General features: G+C 37.0%; 1 protein-coding gene and 1 long non-coding RNA gene across 3 annotated transcripts in view; one reads left to right on the top strand and one right to left on the bottom strand.

Moving 5' to 3' along the window:
• Positions 1-15,646, bottom strand: part of LOC126921337 (HIV Tat-specific factor 1 homolog) — a 58,350-nt gene that overhangs the window by 4,310 nt on the left and 38,394 nt on the right. For both annotated transcript variants that reach the window (XM_050732837.1, XM_050732836.1), the window contains exons 4-5: positions 6,984-7,153; positions 34-220 (exon numbers count right to left, since the gene is read on the bottom strand). In XM_050732837.1, the coding sequence (XP_050588794.1) occupies positions 34-220; positions 6,984-7,153 (357 nt within the window). The remainder of the gene's footprint in view (positions 1-33; positions 221-6,983; positions 7,154-15,646) is intronic.
• On the top strand, positions 11,355-13,071 carry LOC126921342 (uncharacterized). Its single transcript, XR_007712297.1, has 2 exons — positions 11,355-11,452; positions 12,964-13,071. It is a non-coding gene; the product is annotated as an uncharacterized LOC126921342 (long non-coding RNA).

The raw sequence follows: 15,646 nt of genomic DNA, 5'->3' as shown, positions 1-15,646 counted from the left end.
TGTTAATACAAAAGAAAATACGAGATTACTTACATCGTAAATGACAACTTTTCTGACATCGCCGCATTTTAGGCATTCGGACCTAATATCCTGTTGATACTCCAGCAGTAACGAGACTTCTTGATCAAAGTCTTCTGGAGAAAACAAGTTTTTTATAACTACCACCCTTTCGTGCTTCAGCGGTTCTCCCAACACACGTTCAGGTCTCCAATCAAACAATCTAGGATAAAAAATTAATATCATTGACGAAGCATTTTACAACGATTTATACAACAATTGGAAGCTTTTATCCATCCGCTGTACTACAATTTTTGTCAAATTTAATGATCTAATTATGTTTTCTTTCAAACTATATCTGTTACTTTCATTCAAAAGGTACTCTTCTTGTGTAATTATACGTATTCCAACTATAGAATCGATTAAAAGATTTCATGGGACAACGTGAAAAGCTGAATTTGCATTTAAAATAAAGATATGAAATTTAAAGCGAGAGACGCGTTTGCATAAGCTTTAACGAGATAATCGCAATTATATACAGAGAATATTACACGGTGTGTTGTAAAAGTGGATAGTACGTATAGCCTTTTGTAATTTGCAAGGCGTGAACTAGACACTGCAATGAAGCCGCAGTAATTCCATACTACGTATAGACATCGTTCGAGTCGTTTCATTTTATGCATAGAGCACAAGAATCTTAGATGCATCAGCCGATGGAAGACCGTTTACTCAAATTACACACGTGACGTGACTGTATCATGATGTGTACATACTTATAGCGTTGTTTGTGTCGTTTGCGCTGTCAACGTTTATTCTGAAAAATGTCAGAAACAATGGATCGTAAAGATCAAAATGATCGCGTAATTTCTGATTTTTCCCGGGCTTTAGTATCGATATATCTATCGATACGCGTATTTTATACGTGTTCAAATTTAAATAGTATTCGAAGATCGCAAGCAGGTACAATATTTTTCTCGAATTTTACACAGTTCTTTAACGCGTCGATTTTTCTTCTAATTATAAGTATCTTGAAGTTATTTTTATGTAGACACAGATGAACAAGTGAAAAACGATGAACAAGACGATGATTCCGCTATTTCTTTTTCTTTTTTTTTTGTTTGTTCGTTTTTATGTTTATATCATCCGTATAGATCTCGCTTTATCCTCTCGCAACTCTACAAGGTTCGGTTAGCCAAACTAATGAGCCGTAACATTTTGCGGCCATCGTGTGTGGCAGACTCCCAACGAGTTCTAAGATTATGGCAAGTGTTAACACATTTGTTCGCCACTGCATTCCAACTGGAGCGTTTAACCTTTTTTAGTAGAAGAAAACACAATTCAGCTCTCGACATGTTGCCGTCGGCTATTTATAAATTCTAAATTCACGTCCATCGGATATTCATAGGTTTTTATCGTATTTCAAGCGCTGTGCAACTTCGTTTATCCCAACTCCATTTATTCGAACGAAATTTTAATTAATTCCTGAGTAAATGAACTGTCGATTTAATCCATTTATCCGAACGTGAATTCCTACTGTATGAACGGAAAGTCATATATAGCCGAGAGAATCGGAGAACTATTATACGAACTGTTTTTGCCCTTCGAATAAACAACCATCTACTGTTGATCGTTTCAGCAATAACAAATGAATTAAAATATTTACTTGCAGTTACATCGAGATATGGTTACAACAGTACAGTATACAATAGCAAAGAATGAGCCTAAATAATATAGCGCTATTACGATTTAACGATATAATTTGTATCAACTGATACAAATTTTCAGATTCGATCGAGTTGAGATTTCCAAAAATGTCTTACAACTTTCACTTGCGATGTTCCTGCTTGTAAAAGTATCAGATTTAAAAATATTACACACGATTTTGCAACATTTTGCTTGACATAAAAAGTGGCGGGCAATTCTGTCAGCACTAAGAAAGCGTTTGTAACATTGTTGAAAGCGTCGATTTCACCCCAGAGTGCTTTGCAACGTTATCGAATAGTTGGAAAGCACTCTGGAAATTCTAGGAATGCCACGTACTTTACAATACTATTACAAATCTTGATCATATTTTCGGCGAATTCTCAACATTCCAACGGAGCTAAGAAATGTAGACTTTTGGAAAACATTTTAAACGTTCCAACTATTCGTAATCTTAATTACCAATTATCAAATTAAATCGTCAATAGAATCGATGACACGATGAGATACGATTTATAAACGTTATACCACGCTAAATTAATCGACAATTGCGTACAACTGCGAATCACTATACGCGCGTATTATATATTATTACTATACGTACGCTATATTACCCGGTCAGGAAATTATGACTTATGACACCCTTGGATACAATTACATACGGACTTAATCTCCACCCCCGGGAATCAATTAAGCTAATCTCCGATTAGCTTAAATCAGATAATATTAATTAAGGTGGCGCGTTATGATTGTCGATTAGAGCTCTCGTCTGATCGACGCATCATTAATATTTATGCCATGATTAAGCAAGTGTGAAATCGGTAGTCGATAGAGCAGATCTGCCGCTATACATCGCTGCGCTCGATAAAATTCGCAAGCTGATTGAGAAGATAAATTAACCAAGTGTCACTGTGCAAGGTTTGTCGAGGTTATACCATACGATCAGCTTATTAAACATGGCAATGCCGGGCCGCATAAAATTATACGTATTGATAAATGGACACGCGTTAAACGCTGCACACTATGCGCTTACTACGTATGCGTAATAAATCTTTACTTCTAGATGGACGTTCTTCCAACAGATTTATGGTATTAGTCTAACGACTCTCGCTATACGCGATAGTTATTTCCTCGCGTCTCTTTTGGTCGTTTTGCCGAGTCAGGAAATTTTCAATACTAAGAGCGAATATATAAGGGCGTGTACGCGCGATTGAAAACGTGGGAATCGTTATGCAATCGAACAGGCCGATCGACATCCAGACTAAAAGAGAAAATCGTAGGGATAGGAAAACGAGATATTCAGTCGATTTGCGAACGCGAAAAGACCGTTAGAGCCGCGACTTCCGGCAAAGAACAGTCGAGGAGGGCCTGGTTCGTTCGCAAATAACTGGTTTTCACGAAGTTCAGGCCATCGAACTCTCTTGCTCTCGTCCTTAGGCAGATATCCGTGCGCACCGATGAAGACAGCAGTCGCTCGACTAACCGATGATTACGGATACCGCGTGCAGATAAGGACCCTGTTCCAGGTGTACTCGAGGATTTCAGAGTCGATACGTCTTGTCTTGGTCACCAAACCGATCAACTCGAAGCTGTTCGACTTGAAACGGCAATAGGGAACTGTGAACGGTGAGAGCAACGATTAATTGACAGACGTGGATTCATTTTACGACCTGCCTTCCATGCGATAGCAAAAATATCGAAAAGAAATGAATAAAGAAAGTTTTTACGAATAAAGTTTATGTTTAGACGATAGCAACGAATAAACAATTTTTTTAATACAACTTGCGATAGAGGAAATAATTTGAATATAAGCTTCCTTGCAGTTGCAGAAAATAAAGGGACACGGAGAGGCAGAAAAGGAATATTCCGATCAAACATAGACCTCGTTTTGTAACCAAAAAGTAAGTCCATGATTCACGGTATATCCGTAGAAACCAAGTCGGAGAGAATGCAAAAAAGAAAAGGACGAACAAGAAAAAGAACGTGTTTCGAGCAAAATTAGATCTTACTTGCCAAGCTCGGCACAAGTATTGGGAGAATGACTAGCGTAAGGAATGCGGGTCTGATTAGTTATTTCGTATAGACTCAACACGATCGTAAGGATAAGCACGCGTATTGGTCGAAAATGTCAGTTATACGAACAAAATAACACAGCAACGCGTGACGGCGAACGATACAAAGCAACGCCTGCCTTGCCCCTACCACTCTAATTCATTTTGTCATCTTTCCAGCAACGCACAGTACCTCGTTTTCATTAAAATTCCAAAGAACAGTTTCGATATTTAATTAACGATCTTTTTTACTCGTTCCTTTTGCCATCCTCCGTTTACCTTTCGCTCGCACTTTTTACGGCTCTATCGAAAATAAAATATTCCGCTTCGGAGAAACGCTTTTAAAAAATATTAGCTTTCATCGTCGCAGAACTTGAAATGCTTACGTTAGAATATTCTTCTTGCACGGCTTCTAGAACATCGTGAAATTCAAAAGTAATAAAACAGAGAATGAGAAACCTTAACGAAGACGTACGTAGACCCGAAGAAAATATCGTGCCGAGATAAACAGAGCGATCCTAGCGTTTCTCTGCGTGTTCCACAGATAGGTTCTTGAAGTATTTCTTGAAACAGGAAATGTAACATAACGCGGACGTGCAACTCGATGGATTTACACCGAAATAAACTAATCGAATCGTTGCTCGGTAACAGTTGAAACCATTTTCTCTGCAAAGTGATGAATCATCTTGTTGAAAGTTCTCTCCTCCTTTATCTTCTGGGTTGTTTCAGTTTATTAAGTTTGTCGTGAAATACCTACTTCAATTAAGAGAGGGAAACGCTATAAAAATTTATAAAAATTTTCCTCGACTAAAAAATTGCATTCCATATATTCATATAACCAATTAAAACAACTTTTTTAACGTAATTGAAACATTATATGCAACACACGAGCAAAAGCCGTGGAAAATTTGTAAGAAGTTTCCTTTTCAAAAGAAAATTTCGCCAACGTGTTTATCAAAGTGCTGCGTGTATTAGGAAAGCACGGCACACTTGAGAGAAAGCTCGTAAAAATTGCGTTTGAATTCGATGTAATCTCACTCCGTGAAATAGAAACGCGCGATCTTTATTAAAATTTAGGGTGGAAGCAAAATTTGCACGTTATGCCATTTTTCCCCCTACCGGCGATAAATCAAAACGCTCTTATATTTTCTAAACGCAAACATCAAAACTGTTCCCCGCTTCTTCCACGATAAATTCCAAAAATGAAACCTGTGTTGTGTGATGCGCATTATATTACGCGCCTCTTTCGACTTCTAACGACTCCTCTAACGACGAAGCTTTCGAGGCGACAACATTCCAAGCTACCAAATCTGAACCAAATACGAATCGTTGTGTTCGTTTCCCAAGAGAATTCTACAGCGCCTGAAAAATTGCCAAAAATTGCAAAAGGCGAGATCTTGTAAGAAACTCGGCAAGTAGATTCATTTGCCTCTCGAACATCCGGAAGATGCTCGTCGATCGCCGAGAAGAAAAAGACAAAGGAAAGGTATACGGTGCATCGCGATGCAGCAGCGCATATGTCTGGTCCGTGAGATGAGAAGAGAGCCGCGCCTTTTTGCTCGCAGTTGAGAAAGGAAAGTAGACGCGTGTAAGAAAGTACAGCGGTGTGATGCGGCGCGAAGCGCGTTATACACGCGGCCCGTAACGTTCAGGCACGGCGTGAGTAATCGACTCGTGCAGCTGCTTTTACCGGAATCCGCCAACGCCAAGCAGTCTGGCGGCATCTCGAGCAACTTGGACCCTCGTGGCATCCGGTTCGTGCCAAGACAACCGAGTTTCAACGATGGCCACTGGCGAACACATTCCATTTCGTAACGAAGAGAAAAATGAAACAGCGAAATGATTTGATTCGTTTTGGACAATTTGTTACACTTCTATTTCTGTAGCTGGGTCAGATGCAACTAGATGGAACGAGATCGGAGGGCCGGAATTTTGAGAAGTACGAGGATAGAAAGAATATGTTCTTTTTTTAGAAATGTTGAAAGGAGAAGAGATATCTATACTTAAATACAAAATATCACAATAAAAACATTAGTTCTGTGAATTTTTCGTGACGCAATATAATTTTTCTTAGCGTTTTAACCTTTGTTAGATTAGGCCATAAGTGGCATTTAGCGCCTAAGATACAAAATAAAAATACAAGTTAAACGTCCGAAGCTAATTGACCTAAAAATAGCAGTTAAATAATTTTACAACTCGTCGATATACAATTTCTATACCAGTTCGATATTAAATTACTTTTTGGAATTTTCTACTGTAACGTATTCAAATTTTATGCATTTTAGAATACTAATCTATTTTATTTCTAAACGGAGGAATACGTAAAATGAAAAATAGGTTAAACGATGTCCAATCGAAGTGTCAATACACTGACACTTGGTAGTAAATCAAACCTCGAAGAGCGCAGAATAATATTTGCGTTAGCCAAAGTATACGGTAACTAGAGACTAACGTAAATCGAGCATGAAGATGACACGTATCTCGATAGCACGGAGATTGAACGGTAACATACGATACAGATTCTTAGACGGCTGCCAACACCGAAAGATGAATGAACCAACATGAATGGAAAGAAACGCTCGAAATGGTTTAAGAGGCGATTTTACGGAGTTGCTCGATGAATTCACTCTGCGAGAATTCACTCTGATCGCGGATTCTTCACGGTTTCTGGCAGTGAAAAAACCGAAGTGATGGTTCTATAATCACAGTGCCCTTGCAACCGTAAAATCACGTAATGTACTTTGTTTAAAGTTTTTATAGGAAGAATACAAAATACCGTAATAAAGTTAGATGCAGTAGAGAAATAGACTTATAAGATAAAAGCAATATCGTGGTAAGAAACACTCGTGAAAATGTGAATTTAAACTCCAAATTTATGCCGTATTCGATACTATACTATATCGGTATTGGAAACTCGTTCATAATATATTTATAATAAATTATTTTAAAATAAATAAATTTCTTTCCTTTTTCATTCGCCTTAATAAGATAGAAGCTACAACTGCAATATTCCTTCGCAATAAATTGAAAAATTTATTATACCTTTCTCAATATTTTAAGCTAAACGAATTTCTTCTCTTCTTTCGTTGCATAGCAATTTGCTTATCGCTCGATAAAAAATGATAATAAAATTACGAAAAGCAAAGTAATTCAGTTACGGCCTTACCTTCGTCCTAATTTATGATTAAAAATCCATCTTAAAAAAGAATGAAATATCTACGGTATGTGACTTACTTATCTTGCAACTTTTTCTGTCGCTCCTTATCCTTTTTTTTCCGTTTCGGTTTCAAGGCTGGATCGTACGCGTCTCCCTTCATTTGAAACTTTGCCCTCTGAACAGACAACGTTTTACCCCTGATTTGAGACTTATCCAAGATCTTTAACGCCAAATCCACCGATTCGACCTGAACAAAAAATAAAAAAAAAGATTGAAGAAAAAACGAAAGGTTAATTAAATACAAGAGACAATATCGCGAAGAGAGCATGGTTGATAAAAACGACGAAGTTTCTTCTCGTCCTAGATAAAGCGAAAAGAAAATTGTCATACTTTTAGATCCTGCAGAAGAGTAATTTCTGTTTAATCGAATCTCACTCTGATATAATATTTTCTACTTTTAAAAATAATGGATTTCATATCATCTTATAAATCTACGTATTTCTATATTTTGTTGAATCCGTACGAGTTACTCGATTTCGAAATTTTTATTTTTCACAAAATCTACGCGTGCAAGTAGCGTTTAAACAAGGACACAGATATTACGTAAAGTGTTAATCGAGAAGGGAAAAAACATCTGTTAGGCCACTTTGCTGTCAATTTGCACTCTACGATATCAATTAATCCGTCCTCTTCACTCATAAATAAATTGACGTTGACTTCCAGACGAGTTCCATGATTTATGAAATCGACGTACCGAGAGGAATAATATGCTTTTTGCAAGGCATGTACCATCGATAATTAACGTGCAATGCAAAAAACCAGACGCTCAACTGTTTAACAGGCCACGCAAACAGAAAGTCTACAGATTCGGCGAGACTCGTTTAAACACATTGACAAAAAAAGCCATTAATTTAATCATTCACGACCTATATTTCATATTACTGAAACGCTTTCAGTTTTAAATCGTGATAAAAACCGAAATATATTTTTACTTTAAATTATTCTTTCCATTTAGCTCGTAACATAATACGATCATCGAAGGATAGAAGGATATATTACTCAACTTGATCCATTCGACAAACGTAGATATCGAATCACTGACAAATCGCATTGAAAATATATGGAACGCGGAAATAAAAAGATCGTAGCTATCGTAATTGGCTAGTAATAAATTCAAATGGAATCAGTGCATATTACCACAGGCAGCAGTCGTCGCTTAAATCGTATAAAAATACCAGATAGGTACTAGAAATAGCGAACATCGTATCGCGGAACAGACAGATCCGGTGGGCCTGTCAGATTTATTTTGAAACGCGCGCCGGTTCCAGTCTTCGTAGTATTTTCGAGTTTCATACTTTTAACCGTGATTTCATAACCTTTCCGAATAACATTCGTAAAGAAACGAGCCTTCAGAATCAGATCTTGAACGTAGAGTTTTTCTTTAAATTTATCATCGTATTAACCTGCTGGATGTGGTTACAAAAAGGTGAACGCGGATAAATCAACCGCTTATTCGGTGCAATTTTTATTCGGTGCGATATCAAGTAGCTTGATGATCACCGTACATCCTCGCTATCTCGCATCAAGACTTTGATCGAGTCGTTTTCTGCCTGACAAAATATGGAACAAAGAAACGAATGCATAGAGAGTACACTTTAGGTAGAGGCTTATAAATTATCTACAATTTATAACTTGCCTTTTGTAGATACAAACAAATAAACAAACAGAATGTGAAAAGTGTATTCTACGTAATTTTATTTTCGTAGAATGTAAATCAGTCAAATAGAAACCTGAATCAGAAAGATCGTAAACGACTAGATCCTAACGCATCTCGTATTCTCGTGCGTGCTTGCGACGTGTACCGACAAACAACTGAACTTTCACAATTGACAAGCGACCGCTGTGCAGGTACAGTTTCTTGGAATCTCGACGTGTACGATTTCCATGGTTTTTTGGTGAGCCTCTTCATCGCGGAACGAATTATACGAACGACGTGCCGCGAATAAGAAACGGATAACGTCATTGGCTAATAAACGGGAACGTAACGTGTACAAGACTTGTTCGTTCATAAGGATCGGTCACAGGAAAGCCAAATTTATGCAGAGTCAGAGATAGCTATGATCCAATTAACGCGTTTAAAAAAATCTTCCGTCATACGTCGTATCTATTTCAATTGATCTCCGGCACGATTATTTCACCATTCTTTTTCAATTATCTTCGAGTGCAACGTTCCGTAATTTCTCGTTTTTCCCCGTTTTCCTGACCTTTCGAAAACTCAGCGATATATATAACAGTCGCGCAGACACGCTATCCGAGTAATTTCATTGAATGACTAAATATGTAGATTTAGCGGCGCCAACTTGGACGATGACGTAACAGCGATAACGAAACGACTCTCTTTGGTAATAATGACCTAGAAAAGTACTCTGGCAAATTATTCGTTAGCGAATTGCGTAAAATTTCGAAGTGGCGCTTACAAATCCCTCTTTTGCAATCGACAGGTTCTACGTTTAATCTTGAATCAAAGAAAACATCAGGCAGTTGGTTCGTTAAATATGGAAAATTTATTTTTTCACGATCACGTCTACTTCTTTCGTGGACTTTGAAGTACTTTTATTTTCTAACGACCTTCAATGTCCAGGAAATAAAGTAAGGAATTCACTTTCGAATCATGCTCACGTAATACCACTGAATAACAGACTGCTTATTGAATTCGATCATGCAACGTAGATAACTGGCTGAGAACAATCATACTGATACTATTGACGTATATCGCCAGGCTGTAATGTGCATGGCGGAAAAATAACAATAAACTGACGTAGTCTGATATTGAAAGCCATTTGAGTAGGAGATTGCTTCTCGTAACCACACTAATAGCTGTGAAATGGCAGGATATGAAAAAAATTACGAAAGAATATAAGAGAAGATATTTACGGCTAAAAGCAGCAGCAGAAAAATTCAACCAACTCGTTGCAACTTGTAAAAGAAATTAATTTTTGTGAATCATCTCATCGTGAAATCGCTTAATTTTATTATATAATATGAATAAAATAGAATTATCGTAGAATAAGCAATTCTTATAAAAATCTCGTATGAGTCATAAAAGAATATTTAATGTATTAAATAATTTTAGTTCTTCTAACAACGATGAAAAGTTAAGGATGCTCATACACTAAAGCGAGCGTTAAAACATTTGAATTATTTCTCTAGATAGGCAGAAAAGCTCGAACCAAATTATCAACCAGTGGAAATTCTGCAAACGAAGAACAAAGCGAGGATTCCTAAGCGAACAAATTCCAAGCATATCGAACGAAGCTAACAACATTTCTGATCCCTGTGAATTCATATCCGAACATGAAGCACGCCAAAAACCGTCCGCAAATACTACACAAGTTCATTCAAAATCCAACAGGAAAAGACTCGAAGCAATTTGTATCTGCTACAACCTGTCGGTTCAGGCCAGCGCGAACAAGACGTAGAGGATCGAAACGACTGATTTATCGGCGCGTACGAAATCCAGAAGCTTCTCTATCCTTTGGCTGACACGAACGACAAAGATCGAATCAAAAGATGATGGAAGAGCAAAACGTTATAGCCTGACCCACCCACCGTTTTATCGCCGTTCTTCCACCCACGCGATGACGTATAGCCGCAAGGAATATAATATCAACGACCGCGTAGACAGGCAAAAATCAGAAGCCCTTCTCGCTGAATGAACCCACGCGTCCTTGGTAAGATACTCCTGCTGCTGCTCATTGTCTGCTTCCCAGGAGTTCGTGTTTCTGATTTCCACCTACGGTGTGTGTCTCGCGAAAGTATTTGAAAATATCTTATTTTATTATAAAAATTTCTTACGAATGATTTCTGACCGATCTACGTTTGAAAACAGACTATTTAATTGGCTGTTAGTAACGTGATAAATGGTGAAATATATCGTGCATATTGACAGTACAATGGCCGTAGTTTTCTACGAGGGTATAACTTCTACCAGTCAAAAGGAAAGAAGGAATTTGACGAAGTCCTTCTTTCTTCGCTCTTTCTTGAAACGTCAAATAATAATTATGTAAATCGAGAGTTTCATAAAAAATGAAATTGATCGGCTTGGCTCTCGAAATATTTCCTAACTTTTACGAGCATTCTAGCATTGATTTCAAAGACTTCATAATCGCGTTTTATTACAGTGCTAACGAAATTTTAAAAAAGTTTCGCATAATATTCGAATAAATTTGTACAAATTTTCCACAACTATTTGCGCCACCGACCGAGAAGAGGTTTCATTTTTGCCTCGCTTAAACGGACACAATACGCGTATCGTCGCACACCCACAAACATGGCCATAGTTTTATCGCCCTTCTTCACCTCCCGTAGCTTGTTCGGCCGTTCAAGCGGCACCTACGGTACTATTTTTAGGGTTCCAATGGGTTGACATGACCAAAAGGGGAACGCACGCGAAAGTGACCCTGAAGCAACGTCAAAGTAACAGGGAGTTCATGGGCATAGGTGTGACTTAGGAGTGAGTTAAGGCATCGACCATTTGAGACTAAAGGTTAGTATCTAACGAAGACTATGAACATGAATCATTTGATCCGTATATTATCGAATATATTAATTCGGTAAATGCAGTGGCAAACGTATATACTATCGCTCGAAAGTATGTGAAATATGGACAGATTCTTAGAACGATTTTATCCTGTGTTAGAATGCGGTAGAACGTTATAACAGGATCGATTCTAACAAATTTCAGTTCCTATTTAATAATTGTTCTATTATCTCGTAATAATTAATTATTCTATGATTTTATCTTCGTGCAAATTTTTCAGTTTTTCGCACGAGTTAAGCTTTTCGCCTGTAAATTCACGTGCATGAGTTAAGCTACGAAAAAAAGAGGAATTTTAACACGGATCAAGCGTAGGTTATTTTAGATTCAAATGACGACGCGTTCGAATTTACGCCTGGGCAAGATTGGCGTGTACGTATAGCCGCGCTGTTTGCAAAATGCTAGCGCCCGCCATCGAATCAATATCTCGCAAACACCATCTCTTTGAACAATACTTTCATCAGAAATTCTATACGCGTTATCGCTACGTCATCGTTCAACTATGCCGGATGATACAACGCGATTTCGTTTCTCACCGAAAAAGAAGACGGACAATCGTAATTTACGCGAGAGCATTTATGGCGCTTCTGTTACGGATTTATGACCGTATGAAATCGCTGATTATTTGCCGAAGAATTACGCTCGTCGGAAAGCGAAATTTTGCCGTGATATTTTCGCGAAATAAATATTTGCTCTAGTTGTATTTTTCGAAGAACGAGGAACTTTTCGACTGAGACGTTCATTTTTCTCTATAAACCTTCCAACTTCTTTGCTTTTTGTTTCTCACTAATGAATTCATGTCAGATGATAAATACTTCTGTGAGAGATTTGTTATCCCGTAAGAAAACGTAAGAAAACTGAGTATTAAGAAATATAGATATAAGATGATTCAAATAATACTGACAAAGCATATCTTTTTTTGATTCTTGGTTGCGATTTCACATATCGTTATATTATCCACTGTCTCCTCCAATGATTATCTTGAACTGTTTAAAAATAACGAGATGAATCAAAGATATATAAAGAAAATAACGTGAATCAGAGATTTAGCTTCGATATTAATTACTACTGTCACAGTTGACGAAATGAAATTGAAATTAGAACAAAAATCAAGTACACTAAATCTTACGAATAATTCCCACATTATAAAGAATGAGTTTAAAGAACTCACGTAAGCAGCTACATAAATAGCAGTTGCGTTAATTTAACATCCTAACATCATTAGCGAATGACGAACAGGAATAGAACATCGTAAACGAGACACTTCATACTCATTTGTCGTGTAAGACAAAGTTAACACATGACAATATTACAATTTACATAAGATCATCGACAATAATTGCAGTATTCGTCGATGCTATTGATCACAGGAAAAGAAAGCTACTTAACAACGACATCTTTTTAAGAGTTTTCCCAACAAGTATTAAACAGATGTTTCGTTACTTTCCACGATTTTGCAGTTTATTGGCAGTCTTTCGAGCCAACAGTTTTCTTCGAGTCGTCGTGACGACACTAGTCAAACGGCGAAGCTTTTGTAATTACGCAAGTGACGACAACACGACAATTCACAGGGGCAGAAAAATTGACCTGAGATCGTCATATCCAGAAAGGGAGCATCGGAAGTGTCACGTGCGGATTTTAACAAACCAAGCAACACAGATTTTATTCGTGCTTGAATCAGTTACAAATTAGCATCGGAATTGTGTCATTGCCAATAACAGCACTGCAAAGTAAAACGTAAAAACGTTTACTAATAATATCACATATTAGTAAAATAACTTTATTAATAACAGAAGAAGCAGTGTAATAACTTTATCGAATACGCACTTAACTCGATGAGCTCAACTGCTACTGTTGTTGAATCGTGAATTAGCCACAGCAGAAAAAATTAAATAGCGTCTTTCTAAATTTAAATAATAATGCTATTAACATTTCGATACATTTTCCGTTTCACATAAATTTAATAAAATGTTCTGTGAATTTTAAAAAATAAAATATTTCAAAATTTTAAAAGAATTGAAGACTTCAAACGTTTCAATGTCCCTTTGAAGTAGCTATCTGAAACATTTCAATGTGAATGTCAGATTCAATAAATACAAGCTTCACAAGTTACAGGAACTTGTCTCCCTTTTTGTCATCTACTTGTGTTGTCGAAATGGCACGGAAATGAGGAAAATCTAAGTTATTGAAATCGTATAATAGAATATCAATTAACAAGAGCGAAGTAACGAATAATTTAATAAAATAAATGAAATTCAATCTCATACGAAGTCCACAAAGTATTCAATTAATTAAGTTAATTTATCATTTATAACGCGAGAGAAAGCAATATCAAATATGATCGATTACGATATTTTTAACATTAGTATTTTCCAAACAAATTGTTATATCTCTCTTCAAAATTGTCGAAAAAAGATTTTTTAATCTTATTATATGCACATAGATACACACGCGTATCTCTCAAGCTAAACGAATAAAGATAATTTTTGCAATGGAGAAATCTTCGATTACGTTATTACATAATGTAATTGTTAAACTATTGTTACTGATACATGTATTTAGAATATCTATAAAAGCAAACGTATCAAAAGACCGATAGAAAATCTGCGATAAAACAAACTTCACATTGCTTGTGCAATAAGTTTGTAAAACATTTTTGCGGATTGATGAAACAGACTGCTGATCGTTATTATACAAGCGTAGATTACAACTCAACGTTTATAGATTAACGATCGGTCAGTAGATGCCAGACTATCGGCCTCCGATACTATTTTTATTTCTTATCATAAACATCGAAAACCTATACAGTACTAGACCCAAGAGTTGGTCCGTTTTTGTACACATTTTAGCGAAACTGAGCTATCGTCGCTGAAAGCAGCGATATTTCCGCGAAAGCTACACCGGTTGTCGACGTTGCTAATGATAAAAATAAATAATAAACGCTCGATCGAAGCGAAAAGAACGTGTCACGGCAAGAAAACAACGAACGAGAAGCTTCTAGATACACCACTTTTCTATTACTACAACTAACTTTCGAGGAAAAAGTAATAGAAAGTATGCTACATGTAATTAGTATGTTCCTCATACATATGTTAGGTATTCGAAAAGGAATGCTTTCCAATTAATAAAACGCAGAATAATAAATAAAAGTCTCGTACAAGTCACGAGACTCGTCGACTTCGTTCTTTCGTTATTTTGATTCAAACTACCCTAATCTTCTGATAAGTCAACAAGTAGGAAACCCGAAAGAATACAAAGCCCTCGCGTTTCACTTTCGTGGAAGATTCTAAGCGAGAGGTCCTCGCTTTCCAACGACTTGAAGAATTAAAAGGCGTTAGGAGTGTAAAGCTAATTTTGCGCACGTGACGCAGCTAGATGTAAGCAAGCAGGCATGCAATCTTTACTCGCCGCTTGATGCTCGGATCTTAGACCTAGATCTCATATAATCAGACCACCCAGCGCACTTCCCGCGGTTATACTGCACTTACATTACACCAATTGCTGGCTCGCATTGAATTACATGCATTCGTCTGGCAAGTATGCAACACTATGCATCACGGTGTATAGTCGGTATAAGAAACATAATAAGATCATAAAATCAATCTAAATAAACTCGGTAAGAGGTAAAGTTACGTTTCGAATTATTAAGTATGTTTGAAAATATCGAAGATACGTTTAAAGCGAATAATTTCTGACTCTTTATAGGACGTAAAAATCTTTATAGGAACGCAGTTCAGGAAGTATATGACAAGAACTCGAAGTTTTCTACTTTCGTCCCTTCCAAGAGTACGATAAAAGTCCGGCTGCGATTGAGCAAAGACGGACAGGAACTTAATATCGTACAATTTTACTGAGACGCTGTAAGCAGTACAGTTTTAATGAAAAATTTTTGCAATGTATAAGAATTTATGATCTTACGATATCAGTTCCATGAACTGTACCACGGTGTGCATAGTGCGCGTGAAGCTCGCGATCCTTGTGCTGCTCGTGTTGTTCGGGGCCAATAACACAGTCACGATTATGGCAAAGAAGTAATGAGCGAAAATTGAGAAGCCGTGAAGAGCATGTAACTCAAGGGGTTGCACGTTACCCTGTTCACAAAGATAATAATCACATCTTAATAGCACTTCCAAGATCAGCGAT

This window comes from Bombus affinis, chromosome 10 (assembly GCF_024516045.1).
Source record: "Bombus affinis isolate iyBomAffi1 chromosome 10, iyBomAffi1.2, whole genome shotgun sequence".
In the NCBI taxonomy this organism is placed as follows: Eukaryota; Metazoa; Arthropoda; class Insecta; order Hymenoptera; family Apidae; genus Bombus; species Bombus affinis.
The sequence above is the reverse complement of the archived record's forward strand: the minus strand, read 5'-3'. Positions and strand labels throughout refer to the sequence as shown.